This window comes from Poecilia mexicana, unplaced genomic scaffold (assembly GCF_051168715.1).
Source record: "Poecilia mexicana isolate PSO_F unplaced genomic scaffold, ASM5116871v1 scaffold_7, whole genome shotgun sequence".
In the NCBI taxonomy this organism is placed as follows: domain Eukaryota; kingdom Metazoa; phylum Chordata; class Actinopteri; order Cyprinodontiformes; family Poeciliidae; genus Poecilia; species Poecilia mexicana.
In genome coordinates this window covers 5,442,123-5,464,447 of record NW_028263376.1, presented here as the reverse complement: position 1 = coordinate 5,464,447, position 22,325 = coordinate 5,442,123, and the positions used below count along the sequence as shown (strand labels likewise).

Below are 22,325 nucleotides of genomic sequence, written 5' to 3'. Positions count from 1 at the left end.
GGATGCTTCAACAGCGGCCTTAAGCTCATCCAGAGTGTTGGATCTTGCGTCTCTCTACTTTCTCTTCACAATATCCCACAGATTCTCTAAGGGGTTCAGGTCAGGAGAGTCGGCAGGCCAATTGAGCACAGTAACACCATGGTCAGTAAACCATGTACCAGTGCTTTTGGCACTGTGAGCAGGTGCCAGGTCGTGCTGAAAAATGAAATCTTCATCTCCATAAAGCTTTTCAGCAGAAGGAAGCATGAAGTGCTCCAAAATCTCCTGATAGCTAGCTGCATTGACCCTGCCCTTGATAAAACACAGTGGACCAACACCAGCAGCAGACATGGCATCCCAGACCATCACTGACTGTGGGTACTTGACACTGGACTTCTGGCATTTTGGCATTTCCTTCTCCCCAGTCTTCCTCCAGACTCTGGCACCTTGATTTCCGAATGACATGCAAAATTTGCTTTCATCTGAAAAAAGTACTTTGGACCACTGAGCAACAGTCCAGTGCTGCTTCCCTGAGCCCATTTCCTGCACACACCTGTGCACGGTGGCTCTGGATGTTTCTACTCCAGACTCAGTCCACTGCTTCCGCAGGTCCCCCAAGGTCTGGAATCGGCCCTTCTCCACAATCTTCCTCAGGGTCCGGTCACCTCTTCTCGTGCACCGTTTTCTGCCACACCTTTTCCTTCCCACAGACTTCCCACTGAGGTGCCTTGATACAGCACTCTGGGAACAGCCTATTCATTCAGAAATTTCTTTCTGTGTCTTACCCTTTTGCTTGAGGGTGCCAACAGCAGTCAGGTTGGCAGTGTTACCCATGATTGCGGTTTTGAGTAATGAACCAGGCTGGGAGTTTTTAAAAGCCTCAGGAACCTTTTGCAGGTGTTTAGAGTTACTTTGTTGATTCAGATGATTAGGTTAATTGCTCGTTCAGAGAACCTTTTCATGATATGCTAATTTTTTGAGACAGGGATTTTGGGTTTTCATGAGCTGTATGCCAAAATCATCAGTATTAAAACAATAAAAGACCTGAAATATTTCAGTTGGTGTGAAATTAATCTAAAATATATGAGTTTAATTTTTATCATTACATTATGGAAAATAATGAACTTTATCACAATATGCTAATTTTCTGAGAAGGACCTGTATATTTGGGAGCCTCACCATCAATTGCCTTAAAAGTTAAAACCAAAAGTTTTATATGTGGGTTGTGCTTAACCCCTGCGCCACCACAGCACACCCAAAACCAAAATTTTAAAATGAGTCCTAAAATACACCAGGAGCCAATGCAGAGAGGCCAAAACAGGAGTTATGTGAGCTATTCTGTGGGTTTTTAGTTGAAACTGTGCTAAAATTCTTGCTAAAAATTTTCTAGTAAAAATTACATTTATACTAGGTGAAGGCTTTCTCACTTGAGAATGTGGACCGGTACTGGGCAAATGATTTTAACAGTGCTCCTGCAGAGGCTGTAAAAATGTTTATTTTAGCCATATCAATTCTTGTACTCAGCAGCAAGCAACATTTCATCAGCTACAGCTCATTGACATCATTCTAGTAGCCTGATGTAAAAACATGTTTCTACATAATGTCAGAAATTGAGAAGTTTTATTATTATTAAACATTATCAATCATGCCCCCCAAAAAACTCAGAAACTTATAGGGCCAACCAAGAGAATAAACTAATTTAAAGTTAAAACTCAGTTGAACTGGACCGTTCAAGGTCACCATTAAGCTAATTTTCTATTAGCAGCTCCACAAATATCTTTTTGACAAACATTACATTACCAAGAGACACGAAACCATACCTTTATTTTGGCTATTTTTCTCTCCATTCTTCCTCTATCTTTTGTCCGTATCTGAGGGATACGTTCTTTTGTTGCGACATTATTTTTGCTTACTTATCTTCCTTTTGTACTTTGGAGGTTTGGATGCGCACTGCACATTGCACGGCAACTCACCGGTAAAGCGTGACCTTCCGCGGCCATCAGGGGGCCTCCGAGAGCAATTACCGGTAGTTTTTTTTTTCTTTTTGCCCGTATAAACAATGAATTCTGCACGATCAAATATACAGCTGCAGGTGCAGGTCATAAAATTACAATATCATGAAAAAGTTGATTTAAATTAGTAATTTCATTCAAAAACTATATTCATTCATTACATACAGACTGATTTATTTCAAATGTTTAATGTCTCATTTCAGGTAGTGTTAACATGTTTTATTGCAGGGAATTTCAAGATAGGTGGTCCTTGAGTGTTTGTCAGATGGGTTAAGTGGTTCTCAGACTGAAAAAGCTTTCCAAATATATGTTGAAAAACCTCTTCTCACCCCCTCCCAAAAGAGTATTTTAAATCATACTACTACTTTTATTTACCTTTGAATGTAAATAACAGCCAGGTCATTTGTAAGTCAAGAACTAAACCCACCAGACTTTGAAGCACATAAATACACAGGGACCTTTTGTGAGGGAGGCAACCTTTCATGTTATAGGCGACCGTTGGACAGAGAAACAGGATATCAGCTGAGCTGGCTGGCTCCACATAATGAGCTCAATGATTGAGACTGTCGTCGTCTCTTGATAATTCCCTGGGTACAAATCCTCTCCGTGATGAGCCGAGACATCCTCCTAACCTAAACCTAACCAAGGGCTGAATGCTGTGATCACTGACATCTCAGATTATGTTGAACATACGATCAACATAATCTGAACATGTGTGAAGACGAACCCAATCAGATCAAATCTAAAAGCAAATGCTCAATGCTACGGGTATTTGTAGAAGTCTTTTAATGACAATTGGAAAACTAAGTTAATTGGCTCACAAATTGTTTCATTCTTCCTATGTCACTGACAGCTTTCTGTAGTTTATATCAATTTACTCTTCTATATCCATGCTTATAGGTAAATACATAATTGTCATCTGATCGAAAGTGGTAAATAGCATCTTAATAATATAGCATATTCTAATATAAAAATCAATACATTTATAATCATCGTCATTTTATAAACAGTAAAATATTGTATTTGTAAAATGTTTTAATTGTGCCTGGTGCAGGGTTGTGTGCAACAGCTGACCTTTTTTGCATTCAGATGCAAATTGTGAAAATTTTACTTTCTTTAATCAGCTTTAAATGGTTATAGCTATTAACAGACAGATGCAAGTTTACTGTGTAAAAATTTCGCTTGTCTAATCCAAACCATGTCTGAAGTGTTGCATCAGTTTCCCTCAATGAAATGAAAATTAAGTTACCATAATTTTTACTATTTTTCAAAAAAACATTGTTTGATCGTCTTTCAGAATCATTTCTTATTAGAAACGAACTTCGTGACTGAATCAAAAATCATTCAAAAATTCAGCCCTTAATCATTCAGGGTTTGTATTGAAGTTGTTATATCCTTAGACCACCACAAGGGGCGGCATCAGCTCCGGAGCCCACAGCAGGAAGAGAACATTATTTGCAGTAGTGATTATTAATCCCGTCCCCACTGAGATATATGGGTGAATAAAAACATTCCCTTCTATTTCCGTGTAAAAGGTCATCTTTGAAACTCTTTGTGTGAATGCTTTCTGATCTTTTTGCTCTCAAGTTCAAGTTCAAAAGATGAAAAAAAGATCTCCATACTATCTCCATACTCTGCGTAGGGACTGGTTCTGGTTGAGCACTGACGAATTTCTGCAGATGATTGAGATCAGTGGGCTCGGCATGATCGTGGGTGGCGCCTACCTGACGAACCGATGGGCCCTCCTCCTGCAGTCGGGGCCCAGCCCTCCACCTTGCCCTCCTCAGCGGAACCGGAGACTGAGCTCACACTGGCGTGCTGCCGCGGCGGGACGGGGCATGTCGGAGTGTGTGGAACAAAGTGAGTTCCTGTGTGCGTAAGAGACAGAAAAGCAAAAAGAAAGAAAGTTTGACTGTGTGTGTTTTTTGCGCAGCTGTCTGATGCAGAGGAGTCCAACACACAGCAGAACAGGTGAGTTTTCTGGTTTTAGTTTTAGTTTTCTATCAGTCAGATTGTTTGTTACTGTGTGATATCCAGGAAACACAACATGCACAAAACATGAACAGTCCGCTGAGAAGAGAAGGATGGGTCTGCGGCTCAGACCTTCTTACTGTGGGTCTTCATGAAGAGAAATCAGTTGCATTCCTGGTGGGGTTAAAGTATTTACACCTCTGGATGTTTTGAGCTTTTTCTTCAGATCATAACCAAATACAATAAAACTCCCAAGTACAGCCATAAAATGAAAGCACATAGTCTGAGAATTTTATTTGGAGTGTTTTTGTGGCGATGCATTGATTGTGCAAAGAGAGGTTTTACCTCACTGGGTGAAATCCTGCAAGACAACAAGTGGTACATACTAATAGAATAATCTCAACAAGGAGAGATATAGCTCATTATCATAAAATATGCTGTATTTTTCCGTTTCACACTTTTATAAGCATTTTTGAGTAATAGTTACAGAAGTATTCAACCTCTCTTTTTTGTCTTTTGCTAAGTCACAAGCTGTATTTAAAATGGGTTTTTGATGAATTTGCACAAAATATTCTAAGTTGGTGAATTAAAATCATAAAAGGCAATTGATGTATAAACTTTTTTTAAGTAAAAGCTGAAAATTGGCATGTGCATATATATTCAACCCTTCAGGTATGAAGCTTGTAAAAAGTTCTGGTGCAACCTTCAGAAGTCACGTTTGGTGAAATGAAGTCCACCTGTGTGCAGTCTGTCAGTAGATAGGCTCCATAGGCTGGAACACCACCACTAACCAAACACTACGAACACCAAGGCGTTGTTCAGAATCAAGGTTCGGTTGTGAAAAAACAAAACAAAACTAAATCTCTGATGATCCCCCCAAAGTACCATCAGCTCCATTATCATCAAAAGCAAAGAACATGGTACCAAACACAACAAACCTGCGAAAGAATCCTTGACACCCACCTCGGTTCAGTATTCTCCACAACCTGCATTGCCCGTTCAATGCATCAGGTATTAAACCATCTTCGTCATCGATTTACTGATATATATAATTAAAAAACCTATTTACAATAAGTAAATATGTTGCTGTCTTTTAAGGATAGTTTGTGAAACCTTTTTGAAGCCCAAAAAACATCAGGAATGCTTTCATTTCCTCAAAAGCACAGCTTGTATCGAGTCTCTGCTTGTTCTCCTAAATACAATATTATGTTTCATCCACCTCTACAAATCAAATATATCAGGTCTTTTTTCATTATAATATGTGGCAAGATAGTTCTCAATTTGTTCAGGTGTACGAAGCCTTTGAATTGTCTTTCCTGTTGCTGTGTTTGCAGCAGCAGCTGGATTATCTGCAGCTACAGCAACATCAAACATCTTCTGCTCACCTTATCACCAGAGAAACTCCTCAACATTGCCACAAGAAATAAAAAGTTCTTTAATAAGCCATCAAAAAGCATTTGTACCAGCTAATTTCAGGAATATGTTCTGCTTGAATGAGTTACTAAAAAACCAAAATGTTGGTGTTTGGTTGTGCCTCTCTAGATGGATTCACGTTGCTGAAACAGATTCCTACCACATAAAACAGCAGTTATTTGCTGTCTTAAAGTTATTTCAAGTTATTGTCTTTCAAGTCATTATCTGCAATTATCTGTACAACTAGTGTACATTTTAAATTCTCCTTTTAATGAAAAGATCATTTATTTTAACAGAATGTTATCTTGTACCTTGCAACTATTCATTCGTTTCACCAACTTCTCTGGGTAGTGAGGCGTGCTTGTGTGGCTGTGCAGGGCTTAGTGTGGCTTTAATCAGCTCAGGGACCTGGTTTGTGACCCTACCGCTCCGATCAACTCCAGCCTAGATCCCTGAAAGGTTGAGAAGCGGTTCAACTGCTCATGTGCAGGAGATGAGCAGAAAATGTTTCAGACTGGCTGCTTTTAATATATGTAGACCACCAGTTGGCTGGGTTTTGACTATATTTTCTTATGTGTTTTACAGATAACATAATGAAAGCTAAGGAAGTTTCATAAATAAAAATAGTTTCTGAAATGTTTTTATTTACTACTGCACAGCTCTGTTAAGATCCAAACTCAGTATCCCAGTCTGTTTCAGGCCTGGGCTTTGACTGGGCCAATGTTAAATTAGGCTGAGCTTTACTTGTAGGGCAAATGGTCGCACATTTGCCTCTAGAATACATTGGTATACAAAGGAGCTTGTTGTCGACTCAATGATTGAAATGTGCCCATGTCATGTTGATGCTAAACAGTCCCAAATCACCATCCCTCCACCACCATAATGGACGATAGGTTTAAAGTGTTTTAGCTCATATGATGGATTTTCTGCTGTTCATTTTGGCCACATCTTACTTTAGTCTCATCTGTTCAAAAGGCATTGTTCCAGAAGTCTTGTTGTTCATTTGGGTGCAATGAACATAATTCATGCCAGACGAGTCTTGGAATTTGATTGTTTTTAAATGGTTTATAAATGGCTTTTCAAAACCTCCCAGAGGGATGAGCAGTAATAGCTGCTTTTCTGCTGTTTTTCTTCTTTGGCATTGTGATATTTTATTGTGTTTATTTCACATTAGCCTGATAAAAACCAGCCCCTTTTCCCATGAGATCCAGAGTTTCTTAGGTCTTAGTGCTGTCAGTCAACCTCAAGTACATGCTGCTAAATGTACTAATGGCGGAGAAACAACTTGCTGTTACAGGAAAACCACTTGTCCTCTGTGGCTATGCTAACTAGCCTAGCATTCATTACAGGCTCTGTGATTAGGAAAAAGCTGTAGCGTAGCAGAAGAGGAGGTTTATTGAAACGATTGGTTTCATACAAAGAGAAAGCATTATAACTAAGAATTTCTCGGTGGTGATCTTGTCTATAGCCTGTCACTAAATTATCCTCCTTTCAGAACATCTTTCCTAAATACTGTATGTTAATCTGTAAAAGTTCTTCTGTGTGCATAGAGTAAGTCTTGTGGGCGTGAGGTAGCGGAAGGAGATGCTAGTTTTCTTTCTTTGAAGTTCCAAGGGAAATGGCTGTGTACAGCTCAGTGAGAGACTAAACTCCTTCTGAAATCTTTAAATTCTCTTACATAGCCCTTCTAGGCTATATGATGCCAGCAGACATTAAGCAACCATCCAAACAGAATTATGGGATTTCCTTTGGCTCCGAGGAAGTGATCCACTGATGTGTGCAGAGGATTAGGAAGATGTTTAAAGGAAATCTTTTTCCTTGTCGGCACTTTGTCTAAACTGAAACATGTATCTAGCTGCACTGTGTTTGGGTGGTCGACGCCCTTTTTATTTTCTCCTTTTTTGTTTCTTTCAGTTGTTTTTTCTGTAATAGTAACATGGCAAAGCTCACGGTTCACTAGCCCATCTTTATCCAAAATAGCTTCATTTTGGACAAAGTTTTCCAAAAAATCTGAGATGAATTTCCTCTGTAAAGAGGCTGGGCTCTGCCTCAGATAAGTTGAGGATCTCCTTCATCCAGCCGGTGAACTTGGTTTGAAGCTGTTTCTCTTTTACATTGAAAGATGTCATCTTAAACCAGGAGAGTCCAAAGAGTGACCTGGGGGCCAATATGTGACCGTTGGAATAATTTTACGTGCCTCACAATCACTGTTCAAGAACAAATTTATGCCTCCAACAAATGGAGATGATGCAGACAGACATAATTTTTTTAGGATGAAATGTATAAAAAATAATATCTTATTAATTTGAAAATATTTGGTACAAAACACAATTTGTTTGATTTGCTATGTCTTTTTTTTTTTTTTTGCTGTCCTTTTAAAATCATACTATTTTGGGCAGAAAACTTCCAGTGACTTTTGACTTAGGGTGCATTCACACCAGACCTGTTCAAGCCGCTTCTGGAAAATTTGGTTTGTTTGGAGTTTGTGTGAATGTGAAATCAAACTCTGATGTGGACCAAAGAACAGAACTCTAGTCCACCTACGAACCTACGTCTCCGTTGGATTGATGTGAACTTTGATGCGGTTTGAATGCACATGTGATCGGCAAGCGGACGGAGACCGCTCCAAAAGCAGGAAGTGCAGAGTATTCTGGTTAAATACAACCAAAGCAAGCACGTTAGCTTAGCACAAGCAAGAGAAATGGCTCATGGAGTTTGTATTGTGATACTTAGAAGATTTCTTAGAGACGTTTGTTTCATTTTCTGTTGTTTTACTACCCCCTTGTGGCAGGATGTAAGTTAAGTTTTGTTTTCGTTAAAATTCCAGCGTTTTTGACCTGCAACGCGGCAGACAGTGTTTGAACCTTTCTTCAAGCCTCAAGTATCTTTGTCCGTAAGTAGTGTGTTATTGTATTCAAATATTGTTTGACAGAAAATAATTAAGTTTGTCTGCTATTTATGTTTTTGTGTAATATTTAACAATGTTAAACGTGTCCTGTCTTCTAGCACTACCTGCATTTTACGTAACAGTACGTGTTGTAGCAATGTGTGTGTACTTGAGACATGCAAGATGCTAATCTGTATCTTTTTGACGTTGGGACTAATGTTTTTTTTTGTTCACTATCTGTCTAACGTTGTTGATATTATTGCTGGTAATATTAACAGCAACTTGTAGACCCACAGAAAAACATGAGACCCAGAAAGTTAGGAGACTGCTTTATGAAAACAAACGTGCGGTTTGTTTTATTAAAAATATTGTACTTTTAATTTAAAAGAAAAAGAATTCACACTAAAATTATATTGCTTTCTTAATTGGAAGTAGGAAAAAAAAAAGATGATTTAATTGTGATGTTGTGAAGATTGGTAAAAACCCTTGAGTCCAGAAGATGGATAGCTGTGTTTTCTTCATATTATTGTTTACCTCCAGATGACACTTTGTTGCTTGGAAACCCCCAATTTGCTTCAAGTGATTGTCCTCAGTGAATGCCAGCTCTTATGTTTGTCATTCAGTTTTTTTTTCTCTTTTTTTTTATGGACAGTGAAAGCAGCAGTACAACATGTTGTACCATGTATTTCTCTAAATTTCTTGATCATCAATTCAATAATAGTTGTGGATAAACACATGTGATGCACATGTCTGTTATCACATCTATGGTTATAACATTAATTACAGATACATCGATTGAAGTTTGATGTCCGATTTTAGACATCTGATTTCTACAAAACTTTGACCTGATGAATTGTATTTCAGCTGATTGAGATTTTAGCTTAGAATAATTAACAGCATTCTAAATATTTGATTGCTCCTAATATAAAGAAATATTAAAATCGGAGATGACATCACAGAGTATCTGTGAGAAAGAGGAGCCACTACATACCGGAATTTACTGTTAAAGGGGCAGTATGTAAGATGGACTTTTTGAGCTTTACATCATGTTATGGTGTTACTCCCTCATCAAAAACATACCGGGAGTGTTGCCTTCATTCTTTCATGCAAGTTTGAGAAATCTTTTAATCTCCATGGCAACCATTCAGCTATACAAAATGCCTGGGTAAACTGAGTGCCACCTTTGAGGCACAGCTTCTCAGAGCTGCAGTTTCCAACCTTCCAAGCAACCACCTCACAGAGCAGCCCTCACCCACAACTCTCTAACTCAGTTCCTTCAGACTAGCTAGAAGCAATTAGCAAACACCTGGTGAAACTCCACATCTGCTGAACTCATTATACTTCTCAGTAAAACTCTGATAAAAATGCTGTTAAAGGGTTAATAAAGGAGCCATGTTGTGATGACTTCCTGAAGGCAGAGCTTCAGAAAGAGCAGGATTTTTTTTAAAGAGACATAGGCCCAATTTCACGTTGTTAAATCAAGAAGTCAAAATTCTTTGAAGTTATATTTGATATTTATGACATTTTTATCACAACTGAAGTTAACATAGTTACTTGATTGTGTTACAGACTGGCACTATCTGCTGCCCCTTTAAATAACAAAGACAAAATGATCACAGTTGGCCTTTTTAAGTAGAATGTACCTTTATCAAAATAATTCAGTTAACAACTGGAAATATCAATGTCTGTGTGTTAATTGTGGAGAATATAGACCCTTACTTAAAATCTAAAGTTTTCCAGGGAAGTGAGTCATCTCATCTCCCTGTAAAAAAAAAAAGGAGCAAACTTCCAGTATGATCTCATCTGCAGGATCTGATACCACTTCCTGCCCAGCCTTGTTTTACCGTACCTTGACAGTTTCTGAAGTTACACAGTATTTTCAGGACATTCATCTGCTAATTCTGAAGACAAGCTCAGAGGGAGAGAGAGACGCACACAGAGCCAGCCTTATCGGGTTATGCTGTTCATGGATGTGGTGCCTGTGGTTTGTTTGGACTAGAGTCTTGAGATTAGCTTGCTTTGTCTGAGCCCGCTGTAGATGCGTCTGCAGATGCCACCACTATGGCATTGAACCTTCAACTGGTTTTTGCTCTATCTTGGTGAGATTGAGTGCTTGCTCAAGTTCCCAGAATGAAACCTGGTGCTCTTGTAATTTTTTTATGTCTTAGCACATTAAGTGTAATCTTCCATACTTTTATATATTATTCTGTTGATTAAAGGTTTAGCAGTGAAATACCACTTTTTTTTTTACGAGAAGTTATATTCTTACTTTGCAAATATTACACTTGTTGGCATTGTAAAACGTTATGACATGTATGCTGCTGATTTCGAATAAATGACTTATTTATGTAATGGGGTTGTTCACAATAATAACTGGAGTTCAGTCAGTAAGGTCATTAATTCTGTGCAGAAGCAGGTGAGCTGCTTTTCAAAGCAACACATTTTGTACATGGTTGTGACATAATTTAAAACAAACTGTTAAAAAGAATGGCTTGCCGCACTTTTTTTTTCTCATATATTTGCCACTTGTATTTAGGTGTGACTTGTTCATGTCTTTTCCTCTTTGTGGTGGATTTTTTGACCAATGTGTTAAAGGGGCAGTGTTATGCATTTTCCATGTACATAGTATCATTTTATTGCACAATCAAGGAACTATGTTACCTTGATTTGTTATAAAATGCTGTGTACATCAAATATGACTTAAAATAAATTAAAGTAAGTAATTAATGCCTTGAAATTGGGTCTCTGTCTCTTTTAAAAACTTCTGCTCTTTTCTCTGCATTCAGGAAGTCATCACATGGCTCTTCTATTACCCTTCCTCGAGAATTTAATTGAAAAGTAGCTTGTACAATAAGCTCAGCAGATGTGCCGTTCTGCTAATTGCTGCTGAAGAGCTGAAGGGGTGAGTTGCAGAGGGAAGTGGCTGCTCTGTAAGGCAGATGCTCTGAAGCTTGGAAACTGCAGGTTTGAGGAAGGCTGCGATCAATCCACCAAGGCGTTTTCCACAGCTGAATGGTTGCCATGGAGATTCAAGGATTTCTTAAACACGCATAAAAGAATCAAGGCAACACTGCAGGTATGATTTTGATAAAGGAATAACATTATAACTCGGATCAAAAAAGTCAATTTTACATAATACTGCCCCTTTAAATGTAGGGCTGGGAATTCAACAAGTTACGTTTGATTAGGTACTTACATAGATATTAAGGCGTTACATTTGTGCACTTATTTGCTTGTTTTTTGTTTTGCTTTTTTTTTTTACGTACAAAATTCCAGAACTGGAATCTCTGTATTTGCATGTAAATCTGATGCACAATAGACATCCGCAAATAACATCAATAGACGACAGAGCTGCTTCTCCTGCCCTACTGGGGCTTCACTTCTCACTCATTGACTGCTGTAGTTAGGCAGCGGCCCCTCCACGATCCTGCAGGTATAACCTGTGTAGTCCATGAATGGATGGATGGGGATTCCTGAAATACAGCTTAACCCTCAACTAAAAATTCCTAAGATTTATTACTGCAGTGTCTTTGAATAAGGCCTGAGACTACCTTTGAGGTCACCTGATATATTGTTGAAACATAAAACTTCACTACAGTGAGATAATTCCACTGCTAATGTGCAGAGCTTGTGTAGACAGCTTCTCTCTCCTCCTCTGTGTTTGCTCAGTGACACATTGAGCCTCCATGTCCCACTTTAATCGATGCCAAAGGTCACATCGCTACAGAGCAGAATGTGCTGCTTTGTTCTCGCCTGTCGTTTTTTTTTTACCCAGTTCTCTGCTTAATCGCAGACTTGTATAACCCACAACATGATGCATCGCAACAACACATATTGCAATACACTAAGCACACGTCCACCAACATGCACCACTCTACCAATCCAATCAGTTCATCTAACCAAGGTCACACAGTTGTCCTCAACAGATTTGGTGTTTACCAGACAGCTCAGGTGATCTGCAGCAACTTTTTGTAATAGTTTAATGCTTTTGCTAAAAAAAAAACAGTCTAACTGTTGAGAACAATAAGTGATGTATTTTTTGAGTGTTTAGTCTTTATTCTGTTTATTTTGTGTAGCTTGAGGTAGCAGCTATCTAACTGGCTTACTGATGTTTCTGAAGAGCTGACCTTGCTTTCAGACTGGGTGTTCAGGTTAACTTTGTTTTGAGGAAAGTGAATGCACCTTTAATAGCAGTTGAAAGAGGTTTAGCCACATATCGGCGACAAAGAACAATTAAGCAAAAATCATTTGACTCATGAATTCAGCCAGCTGTTCCTTAAACTCACATACTTTTAAGTTTCAACTGTTTATATTTTCTGGAAAGTTACCCTCAGTTAACTGATAAAGACTTTGGATGGGGCTAAAGATTAAGGTGATGGCAAGGAGTCATTTCAGCCTCTATGACAGGGGTGTCAAACTCACTTTTATTTTGGGCCAAATCCAGATCATGAATGTCTTCAAAGGGCCGGTTGTGGCAGAATGCATAGATAAAACTACCTGTTAGCAATCTGCTAAATGGATGTATTATGTAAAATCAACTTTTTTGAGCCTTACATCATGTTATAAAAAATATACCAGGAGTGTTGCCTTGATTATTTTATGCATGCTTGAGAAATCCTTTAATCTCCCATGGCAACTATTCAGCTGTGACAAACACCTGGGTGGACCTAGCTCCGCCTTCAAGGTGAAGCTCCTCCTTAGAGCTGCAGACTCAGAGCTTCTGCCTCACAGAGCAGCCCTTCCCCACATCTCCCCCACTCAGCTCCTTCAGACTACCCAGCAAACACACGTGTGCATCCGGTGTTTGCTGATGCACAGCTCCATCAGCTGTGCAGGTTTTCTTCCAGTTAACTGCAATGTGTCGTTTAACTTATCAGAGGTTTCTGGAAGAGAACCAAGAAGGTTTGACCCAAGGCATACAGTTTAAAAGACAGTTATTGTTAATGCTCACCAAATGTATGTATATATTTAAATTCAAGGAAAGTTACAAGAAATCTCTAAAAAAAAATTGCTCTCGGTAAGTTTTCTGACATTTAGCAAATTGAAATAATTTAGGTAATTCTAACTGACCTATAACTACAGGGGTTTGACCTAATATAACTTCAGTCAGTGAAAAAAATGTGTGTGTCTTTTTGGTACATTAATATCTGGTTTCAACTGCATTTATTACCTAATTTATATTATTTTTGTATATTTCCTATCAGAAACAGTTGAATAAAAACATATTTTAAATACAAACCTGCATTAGGTTTGAACAATTTTATGGATGATTTTTGGCACCGAACATACAAAATGCTACTTAAACTTATGCAAACACTAGTTAAGTAACACTGTATATCAGCCTGAACATACCATTCCTGCAATGACTCATGATGTTGGCAGCATCATGCTGAGGAAATACTTTTCTTGTTGGAACCTGGTCAGAGTTGTAAATGGACAATGGATGGAGCCAAATGTAAAACCTGTTGGAAGTTCCAAAAGACTTGAGACTGTGGCTGAGGCTCACCTTCCTTGCCCTCAGAAGTGTAACTCTTCTTTTTATCTTCTCTAATTCTAGTTTTGCTTTTAGTTTCCCCTCCTCCTTTTATTCTCTGTTCCTCTCTTCCTTTAACTTCCTCTCTGTTTTTCTCAAGCCTCCTCTGCCTTGCTCTCCCTGAGTGTCCAGAAGAAAAGGGTGGTGCATTCCAAAGGCCTGGAGACCGTTCCCCTCTTTCAGGCAATGGTCCAGAGACTGACAGAGAAATTAGAATAAGAATAGCCGCCCATTCACTGCCTGTGCCCCAGTGACAAGCCGGGGGGGCAGGGGGAGTTAGTTTTGGGAGGAGACAAATGAAGGGGGTCCCGTCCGGTACCCTGTGCTCCCATTGGCCAGCGGCATTCCCTCTGTTTTTACATTGCTGCCACCAGTTATGCTCTGAAGTTTGTTTTACACATTCTGGGGCGCATGTTCATGCACGCGTAAATGCACGCATGCCGGGTTCCAGGACCTGCACACGTGCACTGCTAGACCATAGTCTGAAGAGACGGTGGGCTGCAGAGACACACAGGGAGAGCTCCTGACCACACAGGGCAGAGTGGAGTGACCCGGCGCCATGTGAGTATGGTCTCACTCGTTGCTGATGCTTATCTGGAGATCTGCTAAACCTTCCATATTCCTGTCTTTTCTGCAGCTTGATGCTGTGGGTTCAGGGTTAAAACGTGACCCGGTGCTGTCGCCACTCCTTTATGTCACGTGGAGCTAATCTGTGAACTTTTAACAATGTAGCTGTTAAAATTTAACAATAGTGCTTTCACAGAGCAACTGTTTTTTTGTTGTTGTTTTTTATTACTTCAGTTTCTTAGTTGCTGGCTTGTGCAGTTATATCAAATGGTATATCTTGAATAATCTCTGCTGTTTAATGAAAGGAATTATAGAAACATGGAGATATCATAATGGGATTATGGCCCTGGAGCCCCTGGTGCCTATTATCACAGACAGGTTCTGTCATTCTTTGATCCTGATACAGTTCACTCACAGTGTGTTTAGCAGGAGGGGAGGCAGAGTTTACAACAGTGTCACACTAATTAAAGAGTGGTCTACTTTGTTTCACAATCAGGAAAGTTTAAGCTTCATAAAACACCCTATGAAGTAATTACTGCATTTTAGACATAAGGCTAATATAGAATACATTGTAATTTTCTGTTGCTCGAGATCAGAATTGATGTCTCTTCATTGGTCATGAGTAAAATATAGTTTTATGTCTTTCTTCAATTTAGTTCAGTTCAAATTAGTTGAAAGGTGCAGTAATATGTTAAATAGACTTTGTTGAGCTTTACATCATGCTACAATGTTATTCCCTCATCAAAATCATACATGGAATGTTGCGTTGTTCCCTTCATTCATATTTGAGAAATTCTTTAGTCTCCATGGCAACCATTCAGCTGTGCAAAACGGCTTGAGGGACCAAAGATGCATCTCTTCCTCTTTTTGGGGATGCAGCTCGGGGCTGCAATTTCAAATCTTCTGCCTCACAGAGCTCCCCTCCCCCACTCAGCTCCTTCAGACTAGCCAGCAGCAATTAGCAGCTGGAACTGCGCATCTGCTTATCTCATCATACAAACTACGGTACATCTCAGTGTGACACTGGTAATACGTTGTTAAAGGTCTAATGTTGTGATGAAATCAGAGTTTCAGAAAGAGCGGGAGTTTTTAAAGAGACAGAGGCCCAATTTCAAGGTGTTACATTTTTCATATTTGGTGATAGGAGTTTGTCCCTCAGTCTGAGAGGTGGATTTTTTATGAGCACTTTGCCTTCTTCCTACAGTTAATTGGTCTCTCTAAATAGTCCTTAGGAGCGAGTGAGTGAATGGTTGTTTTTCTTGTGCGTCTCAGTGTTACTGTGTGATGGACTAGCCTTCTGTCCAGGCAGTACCAATGACAACTCACCCAATGTCTGCTGGAAAGCGGCGTTAGCCCTCCATGCCCCCAAAAGGATGAGCGCCAGAGATAATATATGGATCATCTCTTCACGTTTTATATTTTATTATACATTCAAGTTATCTCATATCATGAACCTTGGTTTCAGTAACTCTGAATAAAAAAACAAAACCATAAAAAATACTTTCACTTGCTTTATTCTTTTTTTTTTAATTATTTACTTATTTTATTATTATTTACTTTATTGCTTTACTTCTCTGTTTTTCAGATAAAGAAACAGTCAGATGTCCATCCACTTGGCCATTAAGATGCCCATCAAAATTATTCATTTGAGCCTTCTGGTGCTGGGTGAGTTACATTCATAAATGTTTGTCACTATTTTAGGCTTGCTTTTAAATCTTAACTTTTAGTGACTGCGTATTGTGACACTGGTGCCACTGTGTTGGGATTTTCTGTTCAGATGTTATGTCCAGTGTAAAGATAAGATATGCTGATTAGGGATTCGTCGATATGAAAATGTGGGTCAGTACTGATGTCTGATATTAATGTTGATGCTATGAACGACAACCAATATTTACATATGTTATATATATTAATCCATCCTTTTGACACCGTGAAAAGCAGCCAAACAACCTGCACTGCGTCACTACCACTGTTAGATGACCAAGCAAACACCACATGGTCAATTCCCTCCCTTCCTCCTTCGGTCAATACTGATGTTGATGCTGATATATTTTGCACCACTAATGCTGATTTTAGTCTGTGTTTTACCTGTTGAATTGAACATTGCATGGATTGATCAAACCTGAAGTTCTGAGCTCACCTGATCAAACTCACCTGCACACACTTGTCTTTTCTTCCAGCTTTTACATTAATCTTTAACTAGATAGAAGAAGGCTGCATTTGTGAAGGGATAGAAGCAGTGAACTTTAATGACACTTATACTGGTAAAGTCCAATAAAGTTGGACTTTAGTTCAAAGAACGTTGGTGCAGATACCTGGAACAATCTTTGCTCTGTGAGTATAGCATAGCTAAAGAACCAGAAGTTGTGTCCAGCCCTCTGACACCTGGAATTGAGCCTCTGATGAGTGAATTTTTCCAACGTTCTTGCATTCTTGCTGCATACACGAGGCTTATGCCTTAGGGGGTATTTATGTGTGACTTTTCCTGGGTGGATATGCTCCAGTAGCACGTGCTACTCTGACAGACCAAATGGTCTCAAGCACACTGCTGGAGACAAACTACAATTAAACAGCTACTTGACCTCCAAATCTTTTTTGCCCAATATGGAAAGTTAGGTAGAAAAAGTCTTTATGTATTTTAGACCATTCAGAAAAGGAATTATAGGAAAAAAACTCTTTAAACTGCACAAAGTCATCTCCAGAACGATCCAAAGATTCTCAATAGGTCTCTGGATTTTATGGTGACTGATCCACAATTTAAGCTCGATAAAGCTTGGCACTGTCATTTTGGAATGTCCAAGTCCCATCAGGGAAGAAAAATCCATTGGTGGACTAACCTGGTCATTCAGTATGTTCAGATAATCAGCTGAACCTGGACCTGACCAGCTGCAGCAACCCCAGATCACAGCGGGTTGCTCATTCCTAGTGGTAGTAGACACTAAGCACGATGGCTGCACCACTTCATCTGCCTCTCTTCTTATCGTGATGTGACCATCACTCTAGAAGAGGGTCAATCTGGATTCATCAGACCTTCTTCCATCACTCTAATGTCCAGCCTTTATGTTTCCTTGCTAATTGCAGCCTGTTTGTCCAATTAACTTCACTATCCAGTGGTTTTCTTATGACTACAACAGTTTAGTCCCAACCTCTTGAATACCCTTCACATTGTATGTGGAAATGATTCTAGCCAGGTTGGGTTCTTCCACATGGTTGTGCTTCTTATTGCACCAGCTGGAAGACAATTGTCTATGCAGTATCTATTCAATAAAAAGATTATACCTAGTTGCTCAGTTAAATTCAGTTGGCACTTTTTTTCCGGTCAGGCTGTGTATTTATCCATCTACCATTTTTCTCTTCCTTCATGATCCGACAGCAATGTGATCACAACAGTAGAAATGTGCTAACCAAGCAGAGAACCACAATCTCTATTGTTAGAATAAACTAACAATACTGAACCTGAAGCCATTTCTGATGGCTCAGAGGCTAGAAATTCACTTCAAAGAATAAAAATAGCTTTATGGGAGTTTCACAGTGGTTTAGCCTCATAATCAACTCCTCAAACACTATTCAAATATGTCTCAGTCTAGCAGATTTGAAGAAATCCATTAGACAAAACCAGACACGAAGCTTCTAATATAGGCATACTTTCAGCAAGTGTGTGGTCTGTGCCTAAACATAAACTCAGTCGGCGATTAAAACTGAGGCTAATTTATGAGAAAAGCTGAGGGGTACGTGTCTAGACAGAGTAGCACAGACAGATCACAACACATATGAAGGGTACCCCTATCACTGTCTCAATCAGTGAGAATATTTCCCACCAGCAACAACCTGTGTGGTGGTGAAAAATTGAAGTGATGCAAAACAAACAGAAGCACTAAATCAGAAACTAAATTAATTGCCAAGATAAAAAGAAATTCTTGCCTTCCGGGTACTTTTAGTATTGGTCACTGCTTCTCTTGTACTCTCTGGTGCTTATTTTGAGCATACTTTTCATTATTTATTTATGAACATCGTAATCTTTGTGCTTGTCTTTTGTTTATTGTCTTTGTTGTGTGAAAAAGGGGACAAAATAAACCAAACAAAAAAAATTCTACTTTTTTATCTTCAGGGATTGGAATATTTTTTTGTGTGGAATTTTTATGGAGCTTTACCTGGGTAGTCTGACCAGAGAATGAACCTGTTGTGTAAAGTAATACCTATAGAGTGAGGTCAGGTGACACTCTGTTGTAGCTCTCAATCAAGCTCTGTAATCTTTGTCTGGATTGTTTGAATAGAAGGGAGGGACCAAGGCCTGATACTTCCAGCCTCAACACTGATAAAATTTAAACTGACCTTGTTATGATTTTCTTGTATCTGTGTTTTCTGTTGAAGTCTCATAGCTACACTGAGTTGTATTTTCTGCTTGGCCTGGGTGTCTCTTGGCTGCAGTCAGTATATTTCTCAGCTTTTTGTCTTCTTTTGTCATTGTTACATTTGAAATAGATAGCTCAGAAGTTGGGGTACACTGTTGCCCAATGTTGTGGAATCTATCCTACTTCCTGAAAGGTGACTCAAAAACGTTAGTCGTTCCAGTCAGTCGGCCACTGCTAAGGTTTCACAGGAATTCAGAAAATCCTTCACATTGAACCTTGTACTTGAACACCAGCCAAGGCATTTACAATTGTGCGTGTGTGTGTTCGTGTGCATGCGTGTGCATGTGTGTGTGTTTGTTCTGAATGGCTGGAAGAAATTTTTTATTCAGTGTTGTGAAACAGATTAAAACTTTCCACAGACAATAACTTTGGAGGAGTATAAAGAGGTTTGGAAGATCCAGCTTTTATTTTGGAAGTCCACCTCCACTTATTGGATGTGAATATTTAGGTCTGAGCTAAGTTTAGCTCAGACCTAAATATTTGGCTTGCTAGCTATATGGTTAGCTTCTAACAAAATATATGAACTCTTTGCAACTAATCATTAGTTAGTTGCAAAGAGTCGTCAGAAACTCGTCTCCCTCACTTCCGACTGACATCGGAAGTGAGGGGAGTGTTGAACAGAGCGACTGAAATTGTTTTCCGAAGTTGTTTTTGTCAATTTAGCCATGGCTTCTACTTGAGTCAAGCTAATTTGTCTAACATAGCACACCTGGTTGGGATTCACAGACAGCGTTTCTCCTTACACCAGAGGAGACTTAACGTATAAAAGATGAGATGCTAACCAGTTTTTCACATACATGTTAGATGGCTACATGATGGTGGGGTATCTTCTCCATGGTTACTAATTGTTAGGTACGTACCTTTTCCATAGTGCAGTATTTGATATTTTTCTATTCGTACTTACTTATAAAGTATATGAACATTAATCTTCTTAACTTGTAAAAAGTGTTCGCTACAAATCCACACCGAGGGCTGCCAGTCTTTATGATTGACAGCTGCATCCTTGTCTGTGCATACTATGACCATTTTTAAAATTAAATCAAACAAATAGAAGTGATATTAGGCTACTAGCTATCTGTTTTATGACAGGTTTTAAAGGAGTGCATAGGTTGTTTTGACGCCTGTTATGGCAGAGTGAGCTGCATCATGAAGAGCGTGACGTCATGTGCAAAGGGTCAATAGCTGAACTAAGTATTTAGCTTATAAATATTTAGTTTGTAGCTAAATATTTAGCTTGTTAACTGTGAATATTTACTTTGAAGCAAAATATTTAGCTTGCTAACTAAATATTTAGCTTGAAACTGTGACATTAATGCAGAGGTTCCCAAACTGTGGGGCGTGCCCCCTAGGGGGGGCGCCGTGCCATTGCAAGGGAGGCGCAGGAAGCAGTCTGGTTGAAAAAAACAAAACGCTGTAAGCCCTGGGTTTTTACCTTAGAATGGCCAACTCTCTGTTATTCCTCTGTCAATTTGATACAGTAGGGGCTTCTGCACTTCCCATATTTGTGTCCTCTGTCACTTTTATCAGCAGTTAAAACTGTTTAATCCGTTGTTAACATGTTGAAACCTGTTTTTTCAAGCCGCCTTTAAACGCAACATGAGCGCTACAACGCTCGCGCTGGGTTTACACCTGTTCAGCAATAAAGGAGACCTGCTGCTGTTGGGCAGAGCTACTCAGTTGTGTTAGAATCATGGCAGCAAACCAGTAAAACACAACGAACGTTTCACAGTTTTTCCCCCCAAACTAAGAGACTGTTGAATGAAGGTAATGTTAGCTAAAAGATGACTAGCCAATATCAATACAGCACCTTAAGCTTAACAAGTAGTGTAATGTACAAGCAAAATCAGCCAGAACCCAAAACGCAGCCAAGACAAGTATTCAAGTTCACATAAAGTTTATTAAAAAATAAGGGTAAGAAGGGGCTCCACAGGGTGTGGTCACACTGGTGACTGAGGAATGGGGAAACCACAGGGGTTGGGAAGCCAGCTAGGGGACAGTAGGGTGAATGGGCCGTGGGGACTCAGGGGACAACCAGATGACTGGGACGAAATCCACAAACCAGAGACTTAGTCGTTGAAACAATCCAGGGTCATGCACAGGGGCTTCTCAGGCAATGTAAATCCAACAGACAGAAAACTGGAGGCAGGGTCAGAGGCAGGCAGGGTTCAGCAACAGGAGATCAAAAATCTTCAACAGCAGAGGGAAAAGGCCAAAATCTGTGGTCAAAAAAACAGATGGGATAAGAAAACCAGGAGACTCATGAACATGGAACAAGACTTGAAAGCTGTGACTGTGGCAACAAACAATCTCACACTGAGCTGGTGACGAGCAGCTGTTTAAATAGGGAGCAGCACAGTGCAGGTGAGGGTAATGAGTAATCGGCACACTCAGGGTAGGGCTGCAGGGCTGCAATCATGACAAGTAGGCTGCATTTTTGCATGCTCCAAATGCTTTGCAACTGTAATTCATTCATAATAATTTTGTAAAAACGTTGTTTTAATTCAGCTAAGTTTATTTATCCAGTACCAGGTTACATAACGGCTCTCGCAAAACATTTGGAAAGTTTCTAAGGATTTGCTGCTAGCAATGTGTGACCTTAATGAGTAAATTTGGTTCTTCATATTTTACAATAACATAAAACACAGAGGCTGCAGTGCATGCACTGTTGCCTTGCAGGAGGAAAGTCCTATCCCAGTCTGATCCCAGCCTGGGCTCTTTCTGCGTGGAGTTTGGAAGTGCACCTCTTCTGAGCTCATATGAGCTGCTTCTCAGTGAAACGCTGGTAAAAACATTGTTAAAGGGTCAACAGAGGAGTGTCAGAAAGAGCAGGAGTTTTCAAAGAGACAAGCCCAATTTCAAGGCATTAAATCAGGAAGTCAAATTTCTTTTAAGTCATATTTAATACATTCAGCATTTTTATAACAACTGAACGCAACATAGTTACTAGATTGGACTATGAAATGGCACTATGTGGCTGGACAATATGTAATACTGCCTCTTTAAGAGACTTGCATAAGGTTTTACCACTTTTACCGCATGTGTACCTCTTCTAACTTTGACCGCTTTTCTGTCAAAGCGGTCAAATAATTAAAAGCCATCAGCAAAATCATATTTAAAAAAAAAGATATTTATTGGCTACTGAGGGTTCAGCAGAATCAGCACTGCCTTCACGCTCTCTCTCTTAATACCTTCTGTAGGCAGTGAAAAATGGTTGGGTAGGTTATGGAGGGCAGTTATTGGGAAAAAGTGCATTTAATCAGTCATTTCAAAAGAACAGTGTGCAGCTTTTATAATGGAACCCAAAATGTCAATAACATTTGTTTCCACACGTTCCACAAACCAGTGTTTTGGCTACTAGGATGTAGCAGAACAAGGGAAGAATGAGAAAAGAACTAAATCTTCATTAGAATTCGTACAGTTGCTGTTAAAGTAAAGAAAAAAATGTATTGCAATGTTTGCATTTCCTATTCACTCTATCCATCTGAAAAGAGAATGGAATTATAATAGATAATGCACTTTGAGTGACATAAATGTTGAGGATGAAAGGTGAT

At 39.3% G+C, this 22,325-nt stretch overlaps 1 protein-coding gene across 5 annotated transcripts in view; it reads left to right on the top strand.

The window, feature by feature from the left end:
• Nucleotides 1–3,784: 3,784 nt before the first annotated feature.
• lamb2l (laminin, beta 2-like) overlaps nucleotides 3,785–22,325 on the top strand; it is a 68,230-nt gene continuing 49,689 nt past the window's right edge. The window contains exons 1-5 of one of the 5 annotated variants that reach the window (XM_088006918.1): nucleotides 3,821–3,851; nucleotides 3,925–3,962; nucleotides 8,203–8,268; nucleotides 11,049–11,338; nucleotides 15,948–16,027. In XM_088006918.1, coding sequence (XP_087863044.1) covers nucleotides 15,964–16,027 — 64 coding nt within the window. In that variant the 5' untranslated portion in view covers nucleotides 3,821–3,851; nucleotides 3,925–3,962; nucleotides 8,203–8,268; nucleotides 11,049–11,338; nucleotides 15,948–15,963. Of the gene's footprint in view, nucleotides 3,963–8,202; nucleotides 8,269–11,048; nucleotides 11,339–15,947; nucleotides 16,028–22,325 lie in introns of all 5 variants that reach the window. The other 4 variants (XM_014967215.2, XM_088006917.1, XM_014967216.2 and 1 more) reach the window with 4 other exon arrangements.